The sequence below is a fragment of the Sander lucioperca genome, chromosome 14 (assembly GCF_008315115.2).
Source record: "Sander lucioperca isolate FBNREF2018 chromosome 14, SLUC_FBN_1.2, whole genome shotgun sequence".
Lineage (NCBI taxonomy): Eukaryota > Metazoa > Chordata > Actinopteri > Perciformes > Percidae > Sander > Sander lucioperca.
In genome coordinates, this window is record NC_050186.1 from 5,271,591 (window position 1) to 5,291,639 (window position 20,049).

Sequence of the window (20,049 nt, forward strand, 5' to 3'; positions counted from 1 at the left end):
GAAATTGTAAAAAGAAAACCCCAAATTGGCATTTGGAAAATGTCAAAAGAAATTTGCATTTGGATTTGGAAAATATGCACTTGATTTACTCTGCAAGTGTAAACTGTAATGACATTAAGCAAATGATACACAATATGGGGTTGTATACTATAGTGTGCACCGTGGTGTGAGGTGGGCGCCACAATCTCTCAAAGTATTGCATCATTCATTCATTCATTTTTAAGTTTTTTGAGACAGTTATGACACAGAAAGCTTAAAGAGATGCTTTTGGACATTTTAGACATGATTTGCTTTCTTGCAGAGAGTTAGATGTGAAGATCAATACCACTTTCATGTCTGGCTGTCAAATATGAAGCTACAGCCAGTAGTGTATTAGCTTAGTTTACACTTTAGTTTTTGAATGAAGTAAACATTTCAATCAGGAGAGACTTCGTTGCAGATATGCAAAGATTTATTGTACGAATGCATGATATGACATGTACAGTCTTTGGAGATTAGACTCCATCATTATTAAATGATATATAATTAGGGGGTTAGAAGGCCAGAAGCTGATCCCCCGATGGAGTCTAGACACTGATGGCGGTGTGAGGAACCCAAATACCGAACCAAGGAGCCGACGCAGTCTGGTCGAGGGAGGAACCAGGAGCCATGCAGGATGAAGGCCGGAGGAGCAAGGGGAGGAGGAGGGTTGTGTTCTTAGCCTGAAATGACAACTGAGCAGCAGAGAGAGACAGGTTTAAAACAGGGGTGTCGTGCTGTGATTGGCTTGAGAAATTCAGGGCCTCATCTGATTGGTTAGCTAAACGTGAGCGCCTCTAACATCTGTTCAGTTTTAGAAGAGAGAGAAACGTGATTAAGTTTAGAAGTCTTCCTGCCAGAATTTTCGCTGAGCTCCATTAGAGGTGCTTGTCAGCTCAGTTACAGTTCAAGACATTTCTGATTATTATTTCTATTTTCTTCAATGCCTTATTAGGAAAGGCACTGAAAAGCCGTTGCCTATAAGTAGTAGATGCACTTGATAAATTATGTCTTGCCAGATGCCGTGTTCAACTCTGATTGGCTCTACATTATGCTCATCAAATTAACTTTCTGATCAAACAGCAGCTACAGAGGCCGACCTGAAGCTACTAAGAGATTCAGTTCCAGTAGATTTAAGATTTTCACCTCAGGTAGAATACTAATATTGCTTGTTTGTTGATGGCTGATGATAGGTTGCTAGATTACAGGTATGCAAAGGTACATATGGTGAAATGATACATATTGAGATACAATGGATGTGCTTTTGTCTGAAAACAGCCAACTGGAGAACAACACTCAATATCCTGCCCTCTTTCCACTATGAAGCAATATTCAAAATAAAATGCTAACAAGCAATCATGCAAGGCTTACCCTCCTCGTCTCCCCTCCCCTCCCTCCATTTTTATGCAGGCAACAAAAGTGAGCCACGAGTACTTCAGCTAGCCTTTGCCACGTCAACAGCTGGCTTCAAAAACAACAATTATACTAAGTGATTTATTGCCTCCTTCAGCCAGAGATCAGAGCAGACTCTGTACCAGGAAGACCCTCTTTGATGGTCACTGTCAAGCAGTGCATTGCTGGTTGGATTCTTTGTTTGGAGCAATGATCGTGTGTGTGTTTCTCCAAATACTAGTCTGTTTTTTGGGTTTTCCGACTTTTGGATGCAGGAATTCTATGTCTCCCATCCCTCTCTGACTCCACCCCTACCCTCTGTGTCACTGAGTGGTGACAGCTGAGCAATGGCCTCTCCCTGGCGTAGCGATAATTGAAAAGCGTGATGGCTGGCTGCTGGTATAGCGACCATCTGTGAGCCTGAGTGGTTTGGTGAGTGTTGCGTTTGTGGGCGGGAAGGTCGAGGGTTCTGTGAGAGCCAGACAGCCTCCCGTGGGGAGCTGTTAACACCTCGTAGATGCCGAAAGGCCTCAAGATGGCCCTTCGCAGAGCCAAGGCTCCTAATAAGAAAAAGGGTGATTATCCCACTGTGAGGCAAATATAAACACGTGCTGTTATGAATTCCTGACAACAGTTATAAGGCGGCAAAATCCAGCAAAAAATATGGTTAAGGCATCAGTATTTAAAATTGTTCATAGAATGTCTGCCAGCGCCTGTACACACACAGGTTGTCCACACAGCAACCGGCTAAATCATTGCTTTTATATTGTACCTGGGAATTTGATTGCGATAAACCAACAGAATTGTAGAAGCAAGATTTATCACCTATAAAAAAACAATTAATGCTGAAATGATTACTCAATTATTCAGTTGAACCATGGAAAATTAATTAAATCCAGATTGAATAATCATTTTTTTCAGTCGTTTATCAAAACAACTTCAAAATGCAAAATAGTTTTCCGTTATTAAAGATTGAGTGTTTTTTTAAATGGTCAAAATAAGTAAACAATTTCATCATTAGAAACAAATGAATATATATATATATTTTACTGTTATTGATGAATAAGATAGACAGGATAATAATTGTTAGAATTATGTAAACTTTCCATGTCATTTGGTAAATATCACTGGGTTCAGATACAGCTCAAATGAAACCATTGTTAATGATGAGCAAACATGCTATCTGAAAATCAGTATGCTTCTCATGTCCCACTCCGCGGTTAATGCCTGTATGAAGTGCTTTGAAGATTGCATAAAAAATGACAAACATCTAAATGCCAGCAGTGAGAAGAAGCGCTGAGTGATACATTAACCAATACATTTCAAATATGAATGCTCCTGAATGCATTTCAGTCAACCATTGCAGACAGATTACCAGATATTGCATTCCCGTCTAAGAATGAAATGAAGAGATAATTATGTGGCCGGCGGGTAATGGAGAGGTGGAGCCGTGATAGATTTGATTAAAGTTGTCAGTAAACGCTAATGACCGTGTTGATTAGTTAGATTGCTTTAATGCGGCTGCTGCCGTTAATCTACAGCATAAACAAAAGTATCCTGTGTTTGCAGTTTGTTTGCCTCTATGTGTGCACCATCATGGAGACACTCCGTTTTGTATTTTCCTTTTTTAAACTTTCCAGTCATTTACATTCAATTTAAAGCAGCTTTTATACATAGTTTTTTTGTTATTAGGAAATTAACTATTGCAGACAAAAAAAAAACTATTATCGGATCATTTTTCATAAAAACAAAAACTCAAATCATCTTCTATGTGTGACTAATCGTCCTTCCCTCTTAGTTTTCCCAGCACCTTTTTTCTTTACCATATCTGCCTCTATACAACCACAAAACCCTAACCACTGCAGGATCTTATTCATTAACACATTGTCTTAATTGATTGATATCTGTAGCACAGATAATCCACTGCGCTCCTCCTCTCTTCTCTCCCCCGTATCCCTCCCCTCCTAGGTCCCAAAATGTAACGCTGCTTCCATGCATTTGCGCATGCACACACACACACACACACACACACACACACACACACACACACACACACACACACACACACACACACACACACACACACAAAAACGCACCACGCGGCCTCCCCTCCGTTGCTGCTCCATTAGGTCTGAATTGTAGCTGTGATGTGTGGGACCCAAGGGAGGTGTTATTGTCAGACCTGATTTACTCACCACCATCTGACATGGGGCTGGGGTGTGTGTGTGTGTGTGTGTGTGTGTGTGTGTGTGTGTGTGTGTGTGTGTGTGTGTGTGTGTGTGTGTGTGTGTGTGTGTGTGTGTGTGTGTGTGCGTGCGTGCGTGCGTGCGTGTGTGCGTGCGTGCGTGTGTGTACGTGTGTGTATGCATGCATGTGGAGACAAACAGGCTTGCTGCCAGACTAAGAGTCCTTTACAGAAAGGACAGTCAAAAGCAACAGTTTAACAGTAGCTGCAAAGAAATAGGAAACCTTAACAGTCATTGGGATATGAATTTATATTTCATGATTTACACCTTGTAGTTTATAGATTGTGGCCTTAAATATTGAGGCCTGGTCTTTAGAATGATATGCTTATATAATTTATTTAGTTATCCACATATTCTTAAAGCATTTAGAGATTAAATCGCTTTAATAAAAAGGTCTATCTCTGAAATTGCATGGTAGATATTTATTGCTAATCCAATCACAAACTTGTCCCAGTGAGGACCAATCAAAATCTTCTTTTCATCAGAGGCGTTGCTAATGTCTTCTGCACATATACTAGCTTTCAATTATCTTCGTACATGCCATAGTATTAGATACAAGATAACTGATAGCGTTGCATTTCGTATCTCTCAGCTTCCTCATCTCCGGCAGCTTTACACTTCATCACCAGGAAGGAGAGTTTTTTTTTCTCACATAGTTTTCCCACCATTTACTAAATTATTGTGAAGCTCCCTTTGTTGACACTAAAACCCACCCAAAACTCCTTTTCTCACCTTCTGTCAGTCTTATACAACCCATCTGACAAATTGCATATCCAATTTAATTTAATTCTTTACTCAGAAAATGGTGGATTTCCAACTCAATCTGAAAGAGTGGGTGGGATAATCCCAGGTATTTGCTTAAAGAGTTCAGCCCATGGTCACCAAAATCTCACACCTGCTGTGTGACAGAGTTTGCCCACTGTGGTTTTTAGAAATGCCATGCAGTCAACAAATTCAAAGATGTGCAAGTGCATGTAGCTTCAGTATAGGTGGCCTGTTGCTTGACTGGTAAACTTAATTGAGCTAAACAGAAACACAGCTTGGACATTTGAGCCAAGAACTTCCTGTTTGCTTTGAGTCTGCAACAACTCAGCCTGTCTAATCCCAAATACAAACAGTTTAGTAAACTGACCAATGCAGATATTCAGGAGATTAACACAGCCTTTGACACTTCACTCTCACACCCTTACTGTCTTTGCCAAACTCTCTTTGGCTCAAGTTACACACCTGTCGCTTTTGTGAGGCAACAATGATACCTGCCACTCAGCTGGAAGGATTCAGCTGGATATCCTGTCTGGTGTTCCTTTTCTTGTCTGAGATGCAGAGCAGGCAGCCATTATTGGTGGAGGAAGTTGAGGGTTGCACTCCAAAACAAAAGGTTTGAGGACAGCTGGCTATCACCTTCATGCATGTCATACTTTGCAGATCTGCAGAAAAAGATGCACAGTCATGCAGACGGACATTCATGCATATAGTAACACAATAAGCACACAACAGTATTTACTCTGACTGCTTTGTCTCAAATGTCTTACTTAAGTAAAAGTACCATCAGCAAATATACTCCCAATAAAGTATCAAAAGTAAAAATTATCATGATGCAAACGTGTTAATAGGTGATGCATTTTAATGTTGCTGGAATATGCAGCATATGTAAAATCTTAATCTACAAAGTAACTTGTAACTATAGCAGATAAATGTAGCGAGTACAACAAAAGTACATCATTTCCCCCAGAAATGCAGTACGCTTATATAGCATACAATGAAAATACTTACTGTAAGTAAAGCACAAGCAGGATACTTTAAAAGAGTACTTTAATGTACTTGAGTAAATGTTCTTAGTTACTTTCCACTTCTGGTTGTCCAAAAAAAAAAAAAAATGGATTCCCACAAACTTGGCTTTTTAGGAACAAATAAATAAAAAAATAAATTTTACAATATATCACTTGATTATCTCCTACAATCATGCAAGCCTTTCATATCACATAACACACACACACACACACACACACACACACACACACACACACACACACACACACTTACCTACACATATACTGTTTAATCTACTTAATTGCACCTGACTTTGAATAACTAAACAAATGAGGAAATTCACAAGGGGCACTTGATCCCTTCTCAGCTAATGGATTGGAGATTCCTTTCCCATAGGGGCATTTGGGCAAACAAGACCCAGTAATCTCTGAATTGATGAGTTGACTCTCTGTCTGCATCAAATTTCTCCACTAAAGAGCTGTTGAACCCCTGATACAGTGTTGGTAGTTAGCCAGACACTCAATTTGCAGACACAGGCAAAACTATGGGCTTGCTCTGGTTTCACTATCAGCACTGTAATATGCTATAGATTTGCAAGATTAATGCAACCGAGGATAGATGCTTCATGTACGATTAATGACAAATGTCAAGGATGATTCTACATGGCTCTTGACTCTTGGCTTTGACAAGATATTTTCTAATTGTACAAATTACTTTGAAATGTATCATAGTTTTTTAACCACTGTCCACAATCATTTTTAAGACCACTCATTAGATTATTTTGTCTCATATGATGCACAATGTTGTAGTCCAGCCAAAAAAGATGGAACTCCTTTGTTGATTTAGGTGACAAATTTATTAAAGTCCTGTCATTTAATCAGGAATCATCATCATTGTCATCATTACCAGAGGGAATAAATAAGACATAAAACATTTTCCACATAAACAAACATATACATCAAACCCCGAGTGCTACAGCAAGTTCTTCCTTGGGGTTGTTTTCGGTAGAACAAATCGAACAAGATACATCTGAGAACACACAAATGCATAGAAGTAATTGGACCCCTAGGTACCATTTAAGACAACATCTACATTTTGCCTATATCCCTGTTTAAGAATGTACAAAGTCCTCATATCTGGGTTCCTATTTGTGTCCAGGAAGGGGTTTGTATAAAAATAAAGTCTCCACAATGATAACCATTATATATATATATATATATATATATATATATATATATATACAGTATATATATATAGACATTTGGCAACAACCAGACATTTAAAGACTCTGAACGTTGAGCTGAATTCTGCACATGAACACAGTGTAGAAAACAACGAGATGAGAATAAAGAGGGAAAGTTGGTGCAAATCTGAATAATCAAGTGAGTCTCATTGTTTAGAGAAAGCTTATAGTGGTATCTGAAAATGAATATTTTGACAGATGTCTTGCTTTACATATGGTTTAACTACTGAGGGGCAGTTGTTAGGCCAAGTGCTGTAAATGAAGGACATTTTTTTCTCCTTCCTTCCTTCCATCCTGATCCCAGATATTGAATGGACCTGTTAATCAGATGTTTGAGAGATCCAAGGTCAGTCTAGTCCTTTGCACAATCACTGTCCTGTGTGACTTTTTTCCAATTCCTAAAATCCAAAAGAAGACACAGAAACCCAAAGAAAAAAAGTCAAATTTCTAGTCGTTGACCAATCAAAACTGCCCGTGGTCCACTTCATCTAACCAGGAGGCAGGACTGGCAGGGAAGTCAGGGTATCCTCCGCTGCTGCCAGTCGATAGGTCCGAGCTGGGGCCGTTGGCGGCCCCCATGGAGACCCTCACGGCAGGGTTGATCCCAGGCCCACTGCCCTGGGTCATGATAGAAAGGCCGGAGTCGGGGTAGACCAAGCTAGAGATGAGAGGCTGGTGTCTGGGCAGCGCCTGAAGCGACCCCGGCGACTGAGGAAGGCCGTAGGGGCTGTTGGAGCGGATGTCGTGGAACTGGTCTTGGGAGGGGAGGACGCCATGCTCTAGGGGGAAGGAGCTGTGGTTATTGCCCCCCTGGCGGCCCCCAATGGCTGGGGAGGACTCACTCAGGCTGCTGTAGATGCCGTTAGTGAGGCCAAGCTCTGACATTGGTGGTTCATCTGTGTAACAAGGACAAGAAGACAAATGTAAAAAATTGTTATTCTGATTGGATCGCAATTACTAAAACTGAAATATTCCACAATGAAAACATGAATTTATTGTATATTTCTTCAGCATCTTTTTTCTTTCAAATAAACCGTCTAAACTTATTGTCCCTTTAGCGACTGAGCTAACATGCTTGCTTCGCTGGCTTGGATAGCTTTATCCCCTCCTCAATAACTCTTTTTATTAAATGAAATAATGTACAAATCCATGAACAAAAATGCCAGGGTGGGGTAAACGGTATAGTACAGGAACAATAGAAATAAGTTTGGCAAGCTTTTGTGATTGCATAGCGCTAACATGTTCCCTGCTGGCAAGTTGGCTCGCCAGCTACAGTATTTAGCCAGCTATACATCCATGAATAACTCTATGAGAAGTCACTATGTCACCCAGCTTCTAGAACCACAAACGCAAGGAAATGGCAAAGTACAAAACACTTAAATTTCTCTTCGAGATTATTAACCATTTCAGCTAATTAACAATGAATTATCTGGAACAATAGTAAATATGTTTTTGCATTAGAAGGTAAAACTCCTGGCAATGACATGCCTAAATAAAGTAAGGCACTACTGGCAGTCATTTTAACATGTCCCCGTAGAAAAAGCATATGTATATATGTATATAAAAGGGTCCTGGTACTGTGTATGCAATGCTTGAATCCAACATGTGCTTTTCCTATGACAAGTCAAAATGTCGCCTATGAAAAATGCCTACTCTATTTATTTAGTGTGGTTGACTCTGTACCTGTAAAGGACACCTCGGCGTCACTGTCCAAGCCCTCCTCCTGGATGCTGTCCTTGTCTGATTTGGAGCTTCCTCGTGACCTCTTCATGTTGCGGAAGTATTGCCCCCACCTCTGCCGACCGGCGTCTTTCTTCAGCCTTTTCTCTTTAGCTCGCCTGTTCTGAAACCAAACCTGAAGGAGAAAAAAATGAGATGTCTTATTTGACAATGGCTTTGGTGACATTTTAATTGTTTAGCACAAGAGAAATTAGGCTTGAGTATAAAATAATAAGAAGAAAAACATATTTTTGTCGCCTTAACTTGTTCTTTATTTTGTAAACTACAGACAAATACACCTTTGAGACAGCAAAATTAAACAAAATGCTTTCTGACACAATTTACATTCATTCACCTAATTTACATAATTCTCTCAGTCTGGAGAACCATAACTATACAAATAACCCTCAATGTTTTTAGTCATCATGCCCCCATACACAAGTCAAAGTCATCTACATCCAAAGTCCTCTGCATGCTCTTTCAATGATGCGCATATTATGCTTTAAAACATTGAAAGACGAAATTAATTTTCAAGGACTGTCTGGACCCGGCTTCGCACCTTTGTGAGTCCAAGTGGAAGAGTGAAACAGTGACACTGAACTGTAATCCTGGGACCAGCGTCCCCCACACCAGATTTATCACGCATTTAATTAACTTCACGAGAGCTACAAGTTGTCCTCACCCCGGGAGCAGACAGGTTAGCAATAAATTATTCAACTTTAAGTTTTCTTTATCCACTCTTGATCTGATCTATAAACTTTAGCTTTAGAAAACACCAACGCAACATAGTCATAAACTTCAACAGCGTTTAACCTGACTGCTTGCAAATGTCTATGATTTCTGATACAAAATGAAGAAAGGCCCCATTTCTTATTAATCTTTATCTTACGCAGAAATTTAATTAATTTCAGTCACAGGCACAAAAAGCAGTTTTACATTCACCTTAATGGTATTCCGCCCTAAGTGAACCCTCTTCACCCCTTCCCTTTCACTGAATAATGAGGAGCATTTTAGTGGCTTCCGTCTCTACTTTTGTCCTTGCAAATAAAACAATATATATGACCACCACCTAGCAACCGGCGTGAGGCTCCTCAGCGGCAGACAATATGCGAGGGGCCCTCTTAGCATTGTTAACGAGCTTGCACTTAAACCATGCTGACTTTCATGTGGACTTCATTTTACCCCATCTAGCCGTAAATCCCCCCCCCCCCCCCCCCCAACACACACACACACACACACACACACACACACACACACACACTTATTCGGACAGTAGGCTTGTGCCAGTTCAGCCACGATTGTCCCTTGATAATGAAGCCAGGACACTAATGGAATAGCTCTTAATGGATAATAATATACTTTACCTGCACAACCCGCATATCCAGGCCCGTCTCTGATGATAGCTGCTCCCGGACATGTCGGGCAGGTTTGGGAGAGTTATTGTAAGCGTTCTTCAGCGTTTCCAGCTGTTTAGCAGTGATGGTTGTTCGTGGCCTTTTTGCAGTCGAGTCTGCTTCTGAAAAATTAATAGACAACACACAATGTAAGCCAATGCTTGACAGTTATTCTGCTTCAAAGCTATCCATTTAAAAAAAAAAAGGTTCCAGGCCTGACGTCTCAGGAAAAATAGTTTAATTTTGTAATAATTAAATTAACAAGAAAATAAAAGACAACTTAGAGAATGAACAAACATAGTCTAATGATTCCAATTGCTATTATACTTGTACAGTTTTTCAATTCATTGCTGTCTCTTACACTATAATGCAAAAAAAATTATGATAATAAAAATATAACTTTCAACTTCCTTTATGTGGATGTATTTTGGGTCAGTAACATGAAATCCTTTGATAGAAACACAAATTCACAACAACCAATAGCATAAAACAAACTTGTATAATATACAACTTTCTAATTTGCCATAAATGGATACATTCTCCTCTGTCTATAAAGCAAAACCTGGCATCCTGTGCATAATTGCATCTTGTCTGCACATCTGTTGGCCAGCACAGCAAAATACAAAACCATCATCCAAATGGATGCTGTCCAAGTAATTGCGCCCTCTCATTAGTAAAATAAACGTGTGTGTTTTTAGTGAAAACTTGCGTTAACTCGCTGCATAAATCAACACTTGGTGCTGGGCAGTAAATTCAAACAAACAGATGGGGAGATAAAACTTGACCATGCCCAGTCTGCCCTATCAGGAACAGAGCCTGCTGGGAAGTTAATGTGGCCTTGGTTGATATAATCAGGGTATATAATTAAAATATTTTTGTGCTTATAAAAAGTGTTGGGGGGATATCTTAAAGTGATATTAACTATTTCCTGACAACACATGTTAAAGTGTATGCAAATCAACTATTTTACAAATCAACTATTTTAAAGCAATACGTTTCGGCTGGTGTATAGCAATAATCATGCCTAGTTGTAAAAGTCCATATGATTGTTAATTATTACTTGTCATTGGACAACAAATTACCTAAATACTGTAGGTAGGTCTTTGTTTTTGGTAATAACACGTTTTTGATAATATGGCTTGATTGAACTTTTTATAACTTGTTTGTTAACACGTTGTTAAAGTAGGCTATTATTAACAAAATATTAATATGAGTTCTTTTGAGGTAAATAAAATACTGTTGTTAAGCGTTATTGTTCTGATGACTTTTCAATGGCGTCACTTGAAATTGTAAAAATGCAAATTTGTTTTTCATCATACATGAAATACATGAAAATTCTCTCTTTCAGATTTATTTGCGGCTAACTAATACACAAGCATAAAAGCAGGAAACTACAGAGTGAATTTACTGCAAATAAAATTTCCAGAAAATACTAACTATTATATGCCTTTTTAATTTAACTCATTTTAATTTGTTATAGCTGAAGTTTTTGCAACTATAACATAATTAAACAAACAAACATAATAGTGTTTATCTCTCTAAAACACACACACACACACACACACACACACACACACACACACACACACACACACACACACACACACACACCTCTCCTGTCTCTACTACAATTATAAGAGTTATTGAAAGCTGATTCCTTCAAGGCGCAGAGTGCAAGTGGAAGCCTCGAGGCCTTCACTTTACGCAGTTTGCGATCGATTGGGTTGCGGGGCAACGACGCAATTAGCACAGGTGGGTCACAGTTTATGGGTGACCTCATTGTTACGTCAACGCACAACTCAAAGCAGGTACTGTAAAAACAATTCTGCAGACAAACGCGTCATATAAGATTCAGAGTTAGCTCTGCAGATGACGCGATGTTCAGGCCAATAAGAGAAATGTAGAGCCAGTCATTTTGCAGCTCACCTCTCTGTTTGGCGGTCTCGTAGTCGGCCTTACACACCAGCCTGCTGTCCTCCATCAGATAGTACTCGTCACCTGTGGCCAGTTGCCTCTTGCACACGATACAGGCAAAACAGTGCAGGTGGTAGACAAATTCCTGCGCTCTCCTCACCACCTGTGTGGGCGGTATCCCCTGCTGACAGGCTGCGCATTTGGTCCCGAATCTCCTTTTGGGAAATCAGACGGTTTCCATCAATACATAATAACTTTCTAAACAACATTCTATAATTTTAAGTAACAGATATAGCCTAGGCTACAGAAAATTAAAAAAAAAAAACAATATTTGAAATGGCCTTGAGGTACGTTTTTGAAAGCTACTCACTTGAAGAAATCCTCTTTGCAGTAGACGCTGTCGCCCCTGCTGAAGCACTTCTCCGACAGTTGCGCCTGGCAGTCGCTGCATTTCAGGCACTTGCTGTGCCAGTGGCGATCCAGCACTTTGAGGATAAAGCGGTCCACGATGTGTTGACTGCAGCCTGCACATACTGGGATTTCTGCAGGAGACATTATGGAATGACTTCAGTTTAAGACAATTCAGTCTGTTAAATGGCGTGGAGGAAACATTGTCACACGCGCCGAATAACAACCGAACCTGCTCATTGTGTTAAATATGTGCACACGTAATACGTATTTATCTGTTAATGTGCTACACACGTTAACTTATACAAGAAAGTCATACCTCATAGCTGAAACAAAGCTCAGCAGCGTGAATAACGTGTACGTCGAGACAATGATTCACTTTTTTAATCCTTTTTTTTTCTCTCTCTATGTTTGTATTTTATATGTTAGATAGTAGCCGTTTTGGTCGTTTTTTATGATCTTTAAAATAAAAGCATATACTGTATATAGCAAATTATATTAACATGTATTTCACAAATAGCCTGTAAAATCTTTTCAACCTTCGCCATGTATTTACTCTTTTTGTTTTACATAACCCAGAATCAATGTAGCCTTCCACCCAAATGTAATATGACTAAATATCAGATAAACATAATTACATTGCACAGTATAAACACACAAATAAACAATAAAAAAGAGTAAGTAAAGAAATGGCAGTGGTGTATGGAAGCGTACATGGGCCTATTAGTCAGTAGGCTACATTACAGTACAGACTTTTATATTAGGAAATCCAGTTTCTAATATAACTTACATTCGGCTTTTGTTCCATATGGTCGAGAAAGGAAAACCCAAGGCCATTATCCAAACTCAATCACTTAATCACCACATGCCTGAAATATTTAACCTAGATAATAAATAATGAGATTGTTTCTATTTTACATTTCGGAGGTAGCCCTTTTCCTTAGTGTGGAAAAAAGGGTTTCATCGGCTCGAAATCAGATTTAGAGAGAGGCTCTTTCATACATTTAAGTAAAACGACTTGAAACCACTAGTGTATTTAACCTTATAAATCTCACTGATGAATAGATAATAAAATAATTCACATTTCAGAGTGATGAACTTATCAAAACTGTCATAGAAATATTAGAAATAAGTATGGATATCACAGCAAACTGTAGCGACAAACAGACCACCAAACTACTTTTTAAACATTCATGATTTAAATAGACATTTACAAACTTATTCTGCCAATAGATTATACTGAACAGAATTTAATCTAAATCCATATATCCAATTGTGCAGACCGAAGTTTGCAGGATTCTTTAAAAAAAAAAAAAAAAAAAAGACAAAAAGAAAGCTGCAGCATCATCTTGGGAATTAATAGCTCGTTGATCGAATAGTGGTCGGCTGGTTATTATTTTGTCACGCGTAATCATCTTTAACAAGCAGCAGCCACTTTTATGCAGGGTCAATTTCAGCCAGACAGGCCTACAGTGAGGTATTTATTTAACAATGTTCCCTCGAAGCAACGACGACCGATTAAGACAGCAGCTTTCTGAGATAATAAAATATATATATAAAAAAATAAGGACAACTAAAATGCCAAGTAAGACGTTATCCGGCCTCTTTTATTACTAATTAAAAGAGGCTCAACCACTTCATATTCCATCTGTGTAAGGAATCGCATTCCTATTGTTCTAATTCATGAAACATTAATGAACCATTTCTTCTGGCGTCACCAGCGAAGCCCTGCACAAGTTTGGTGCTGGGAGCCACGTCACGAACAGGTGTATCCAGGTCATCATTAATTCAATGCGCTCTGTAAACCTAGAAAGCTGCTGCCTATAGTCTCACGGTGCAAACCAATAAGGTGTCCAAGCAAATTGCTGGCCTTATGGAGCCCACTTGAAATGTTAACAATATAGATGCCTGCAAATCCGAATGGAAATCTCTTGCGTAAATTCCCCATATCTAACTGTGGAGCAGGTGAGGTTCGATGCATCACTCCACGTGTAATAGTGAATACAGAGCGGACGTCTGTCTGTAGTGAATAATAAACATACAAACATTTAACAAAAGTTCATACAACCCTTTTTATGTATAGCCCAGTTTACGCCTTAGCATGTGTGTAGTTTTCTTCAACAAGTACAATGCAAGTCAAATTTATTTCTAAAGCACACTTAAAACAACGTTAGCTGACCAGAGTGCTTTACAACCTTCTGAATCTTTATCACAAAGGTTTATGTCAGACTCGAAAATGCGTAAAAACAATGTCCAAATTAAAACAGTGCGTAAACCAAGTACGCCTTATTTACCCAACAAAACATTGCACTATATGTGACATATAATATTCCGAAATTTGGTCAAAGGTGAAAAACCTGATGCGTAAAAAGATCTGAAGCAACGGAAATGGCACACGTCCTCTGTCGCACCAGCTGTAAAACTGATTCGTGGGACAGGACAATTTGCCCTAAATTAAAACACACAGCACAGCTGTAGCAGCCATCATCCATATACCAGTTATGATAGTACACACTTATTCAACATGGTGGAAACATTATCAACATGCTGCAATTATAGCCACACTGGCATATTTATATGGCATATTTAAAGACGCGAAGGTCCACACAAATGTGTGTAATATGAACAGTGCAAAAACGAATACATTGATTATATGTAGGCTTCCGGTTACCTTTCCGTAGCTCCTCACTGTGCGAGAGCAAAGCAAGGAGCATCTCCGTGTTATTGGGTCCCTCTTTTAGAGACTTGCGCTCACCATGTCCATCCATTGCTCATGATTTACGCTTACATTAATGCAAATCTGTCTTGTTTGTGATCTATTCACACTCACACACCAGGCAAGTGTTGTCAAATTTGTGTATCAGGAGCCCCAATGGCGAAAACGAGCGCGCGACTGTGCAGTGGAGTTTGCTTTTATGCTTCACTGTGTTGAAGCCTGTGCGGGATTACGCTGCGCGCCGTTTCCTGGGCGACAGGGAGATAGATTAACACGCGTTTCAGTGTTGGGTGGTGGTATCGTTACTCGGATACGCGTTACAATATTATAGCCTATATTACTCTCCAAATAATATGAAAAGGATATAGGAAAAAAAAAACTCATTTCTTTTAAAAAGGTTTACCAAACGGAAATCGAAATATAGAAAATAATTTTTTTTCCAACTCTGAAAAAACTTCCTATGAGAGTTAATTTCTGAGAGTTTATATATATATATATATATATATATATATATATATATATATATTGGCTGAGCTGATCATGCAACAGGGAAAGAAAAAGAGAGTGTTCATGCTATTACAGTTTTGCATGCATATGCTACTTTTGAATAGTATATGTCAAATACTCTGCAACCAAGTCTGATAACAGTCTTAATATTGCTTTACCAAGTTTTTGCTTATTATTCTCTTAAGTGTTTTGAGTAAGAAGCCATGCAAGGCATGCGTTTAGACATAACTTTATTACCTAAAATGTTTATGATCCCCTTGCAGACAGGTGCAATGAGCACTTAAAAACAACTAAACGAACTAGATCTACAGCCCAAAAAAATCCACAAAACTGGACATCATAATGTTGTTGATGTATTATGTGAATTGGCCGAAGTCCTTTCTCGCGAGGATTCGCCATGGTAATCCATTTTTAATTCAGATTCCAGTACTGCCCTGCATAAAGGAGAGATTGGGCCCTGAGGGAACACTATACAGTCTTGTTTAGACCCTTGCCTTTTTAATTATTATATTTTTTTTTCAGCAGAATATAAACTATAAAATAAAATAAAAACTAACAATAGCAGTGAAATAGGAATTCTTTCTCTCAAATAATCGCTCTTTTTTTTTCTTTTTACAAACGTGCTATATTTTCACCCTTGGATGAAGATAAAAAAAAAAAATCACTATTTTGTTCGTCGCTATTATTATTATAATTACTATTGTTATTCTTGGACAGCAGTTCATCTTTTACGAATTTAATATATTTCCTTTGAATCAAGCTTTGATTCGGATCAGATATTAAATAAGTAATATTAAATATCACACACACACACACACACACACACACACACACACACACACAATCTCCATCTCCTGTGCGTTGAGTGCTCAAAGACAAGTGTTTATTTAGGGGACAGATTGGCTGTTCAATAACATGTTGATCGGGCCAACACCCCAATGAATTTTATTGACACTGATCTTTGGCACAAAAGAGCGCCTGGGGAAATCACGGGTAGTGCCACAGCCCTGTGCCGCTGATGAATCCAAAATCAATGTCCTATTTGCCTGCATTTTTGAAGTATATGAAAGACGTTTAGGAGAAAGGTGCGGGGTTCATGGGTGCCCCTCTTACTTTTCAGCTTTGTAATAATTTTTATGTCATATTGATCGCTCATTTTTGAGGGGGTGAACCCGACAGTAATGTGCCAACAAAGCGATAAAATGACTATCAGAGTAATGGTCAGTCAGTAAGAGAAAGTCGCAAGATGATCAAGTAAATTCACGTTTTTGTTTTTTTGCGTGAATTTGTAAATTTAGTTTAAATGAATTTGGGTGACCTGAATCAAATGGTATTTCTAGAGTTTCAGTCTCCATAATTTCACACACAACCACACACCACATGTATTCAAAATAAAATGAAAATATAGGCTAGTTTTTTGTTGCCTTAGACACAAGGAATGCAGCTTTACAATAACACTAAAGCTCATTCCAGAAACAGGCCGCACTAAAAAAAAAGCATGCGTTTCCCTATCTTTGGGTGCCACTAAATATTTGTACATACCACTAATAATTTAGCTCTCATCAGGAAGATGAGATGAAGATGAATCCGACCACTACTACTACATCATCACCTCCACTGGCAACCTCAGGTGTCCCACCTGTCAGGGCAGGAATGGGACACCTGTTGAGCATTTTGTATCGGTGGACTGCGGGAGGGAGCAGCTCTGCGCCTACTGGCAGTCTGTCTACAGCAGAGAGGCTGCTGTCGCCACAGTAGGTCCGGTGATCTCTCCATATCCGCTCCCGTTACAACCGCACGCGGCGGTGTGAAATGACAGCATGCGCATAACATCTGTTCGTGTGATTCTCCAACAATGAAGGCTCATTACAAATTCATAACGTCTCTCACACGCAGCGCAAAGGAAGCGCCTCTAAACAGTAGACATCAACGTGGGTCGGTGAATAACAGAAGGTTTTCTGCAACCGTTTGCATCTGTATTCCACTTTTTAATGTCTACGTCGTACCCTGTTTGGGCGCATCTAACCCTCACATTACCAAAACACAACATTTGAAAGTCATGGTCTTTGCTTTTCACAATACAAATAAAAACGGTTTACAAGGTCCATTTCACGCTTGTCAGAGTTCACTCAGTAAAACAAGAGCCGCGTTCAGTCCTGCTGTGCTCATTTGCTGTATTATCCTCTATTTCACGCCTAATTGTAACTCATTAACTGACCCCAGGGCATCAATTAAACCTCAGAACTGTCTGTATCTGACCCCAAAACCAAATCTTAAGCATAGGCACAGTGCAATTAGTTAAAATGGGCTCTTACCTTGGCCTGAACTGTACCGGGAGAAGTTTCCGGTGTTTTGACAGCTTGACCCCGGGTGTTCAAGCAACATTTTTAAGATGTTCCGATCTTCCAACGGAAGAAAGCAGCGCCGAAACGCCTGTGACTCTTTAAAAAAAAGAAAAAAAAAGCCTAACGAGCTACTGAGTATGGACGATGGATTCAAAACCGCACTTTCCTGGAGATTTATCCTCTCGAGAGTGAGTTAAGCTCTGTTCGATGGCAGCTTGATTTCTGACAAATGTTAAAAATGACGCCAGTCGAACTTTCTCCTTTCGTTAGCCACCGGGGATGGAAACTTTGAATATTCATCAAGTTGCTCTTGGATTCTGTGTTGATAAGCTCGAGCTGCGCTGGAGACGAGGGACGGGTGGCTGTGGAAAAGTGTCCTTTACCACTGACCATTAGCAGCGTCAGCTGACCTGACTGTGAGCCCGGCAGCCTGCGGCTTTACTAAAGTACTGAAGTAACCGGCGGTCAGCTCTGCCTCTGTCCAGGGTGCTGAAAAGGGGAGTTTCTCTAACCACGCTGGAGGCTTGTGTGCTTCCACACACACACACACACACACACACACACACACACACACACACACGCCTCCCCTCTTTCTCCTTATCAATGTTGTGGTGCACGTGTCTGTCTTTCAAAGTGCACAATGGGGCAATTGGGTGGCAATTGGGTACTGCTCGGGACATTGTTATCATGCGTTTCCATCGTTGTCTGGTTAAACTTAGACCGCATCGCATTAGTGATACAAGTGGACGGAGCGTACATACCGTTAGCTTATGGTGTACGGTTATGTTATACTGGAATACCAGAAAGTACGTGCACATCTTTACTGCTGGGATTAGTTTAGACACGTAGTTTTCAACACTGTTTTAAATAAAAAATACTTTTGATTGAAAAATATTACCCAAAGTACGGGATATTATGGTTATGGTTAATAGGTATAAGTGGAGATTAATGCAGTCCATTAGTAGGCTAACACCTTTCTTACTAAAAAAAAAAAAATCCCTAATTTATGCTTTCCTGTAAGATTTCAATTCAGGCGCTTGCGCAGAGCTGCGCGGCTATTTGGCTCAGTGCCATTCCTCATGCCTTTGACACTGTGCCAATTACCACCACAACGCACAAAACTCTTCTGACGTAGTCCTACAGCTTTGATTCAATTTTACTCGCCCAGCATGCCAGCCCACAAGTGGTGTAAGCCCATTAGACCTATGCTGTTCATTAGTCCACTCAGGGCAATTAGCCTGACAAACTTGGAAAGAAATCAACATTTTTTTTTTTCTTCTCATTATACCTCACTGACTTTACACTCACTCTCCCTCCATCCTACATTCACATGATGTAGAGATTTTAAAAACAATATCTAGAGGATGTTTGTTTTTATGGATGAGAAGCACATTTTGGGTGTTTTCATGGGCAGTAATCTCTGGTCAACAAGTCAGTGTGGATCTTTATGCAGATTAAGGGAGAACTGTTTGTAAATCTGGAAGGAGCTGTACACAGTAACCTAAAACCAATGCAGCGTCAAAGGAGCTTAGACTACAAGCACAACAACAGGCCTGCTTTGCTTTTCCTTTTATCCACTGTGAGTCTTTACTATTCCACTGGAACACGTATGCACGTTTGAAACCTTTCAAAATAGGATCTCAAATGACACTGTTACTAATAAAAGTAAATTCATAATCTATGACAAAATCATTTTACCTCTATTATTTTGATAACATGTAACAACAAAATTATTGCTTATATCACTAAGTTACTGTATGTTAAATAAATAATTTGAGGGATAAACTGAGCAAAAAACAGCAATAGAAATTATAAATTGTGTGAAAGACTAAGCTGAGACTGTCACTTTTTTAAAGGCTTTTTCTGGTACAGTATTCTTGGCTCCCTCGAATGAATATCACGATGAGCCAACCCTGAAAACATGCCGAAGCTTTTATCCTGATTTTGTTGTCTTCTGTGGAACCTAGAGCATCATCACAGAAAAATGGTAAAGTGTTAACACACCTGGGTCCTACTTGAGAAAGCAGATGCAATCAGGCATTAAGGGTCCTCCATAAAGACTTTGCTCTTTGCACCTATTAGAACTTTTGGCCTTGAATATGGTTCAACAGGCTCACAAGTGGATGACAAGCCTCGGCCCTTAAGGAGTACTTGAAAAGAACAAACAGTATACTGCACATGAAACCTCTGTTACCTGAAAAGAGAATTGAATAGTTAGTAATAGAAAAATAAGACATGTGAGTGAACGTCTACTATGAATGGCTACTGTCTGATCCAAACTAAATTTTAATAAAAAGAAAAATCCCCATTCACTTGGGGGATTGCTAATACTTAAATCAATATATAATTGAATGGTATATTTTTGTCTTTAACATTC

The 20,049-nt window shown here is 39.4% G+C and overlaps 1 protein-coding gene across 3 annotated transcripts; it reads right to left on the reverse strand.

Annotated features, from left to right (window-relative positions):
* Nucleotides 1–6,263: 6,263 nt before the first annotated feature.
* lhx3 (LIM homeobox 3) lies at nt 6,264–17,762 on the reverse strand. Of its 3 annotated transcripts, none has more exons than XM_031317905.2 (6): nt 17,643–17,762; nt 12,067–12,238; nt 11,709–11,911; nt 9,753–9,904; nt 8,353–8,524; nt 6,264–7,565 (listed from the first exon to the last, which is right to left on the reverse strand). In XM_031317905.2, exons 1-6 carry the CDS (start codon nt 17,710–17,712, stop codon nt 7,132–7,134), a joined length of 1,203 nt encoding a protein of 400 aa, XP_031173765.1. In that variant the 5' UTR covers nt 17,713–17,762; the 3' UTR covers nt 6,264–7,131. The 3 variants fall into 3 exon arrangements, with proteins under 3 accessions (XP_031173765.1, XP_035847615.1, XP_031173768.1); XM_035991722.1 differs by lacking the exon at nt 17,643–17,762 and adding an exon at nt 14,776–14,986 and having other exon boundaries at nt 11,709–11,908; XM_031317908.2 differs by lacking the exon at nt 17,643–17,762 and adding an exon at nt 14,776–14,986.
* Nucleotides 17,763–20,049: the final 2,287 nt, after the last annotated feature.

Bases quoted from the DNA above. Each gene is read 5' to 3' on its own strand.
- lhx3 (XM_031317908.2), bottom strand. From the start codon at position 14,872: ATGGATGGACATGGTGAGCGCAAGTCTCTAAAAGAGGGACCCAATAAC. The intron at 11,912-12,066 runs GTGAGTAGCTTT...ATTTCCCAAAAG, and splicing joins TGCAAAGAGGATTTCTTCAA to GAGATTCGGGACCAAATGCG. The intron at 9,905-11,708 runs GTGAGCTGCAAA...TTAATTTTTCAG, and splicing joins CGAGACCGCCAAACAGAGAG to AAGCAGACTCGACTGCAAAA.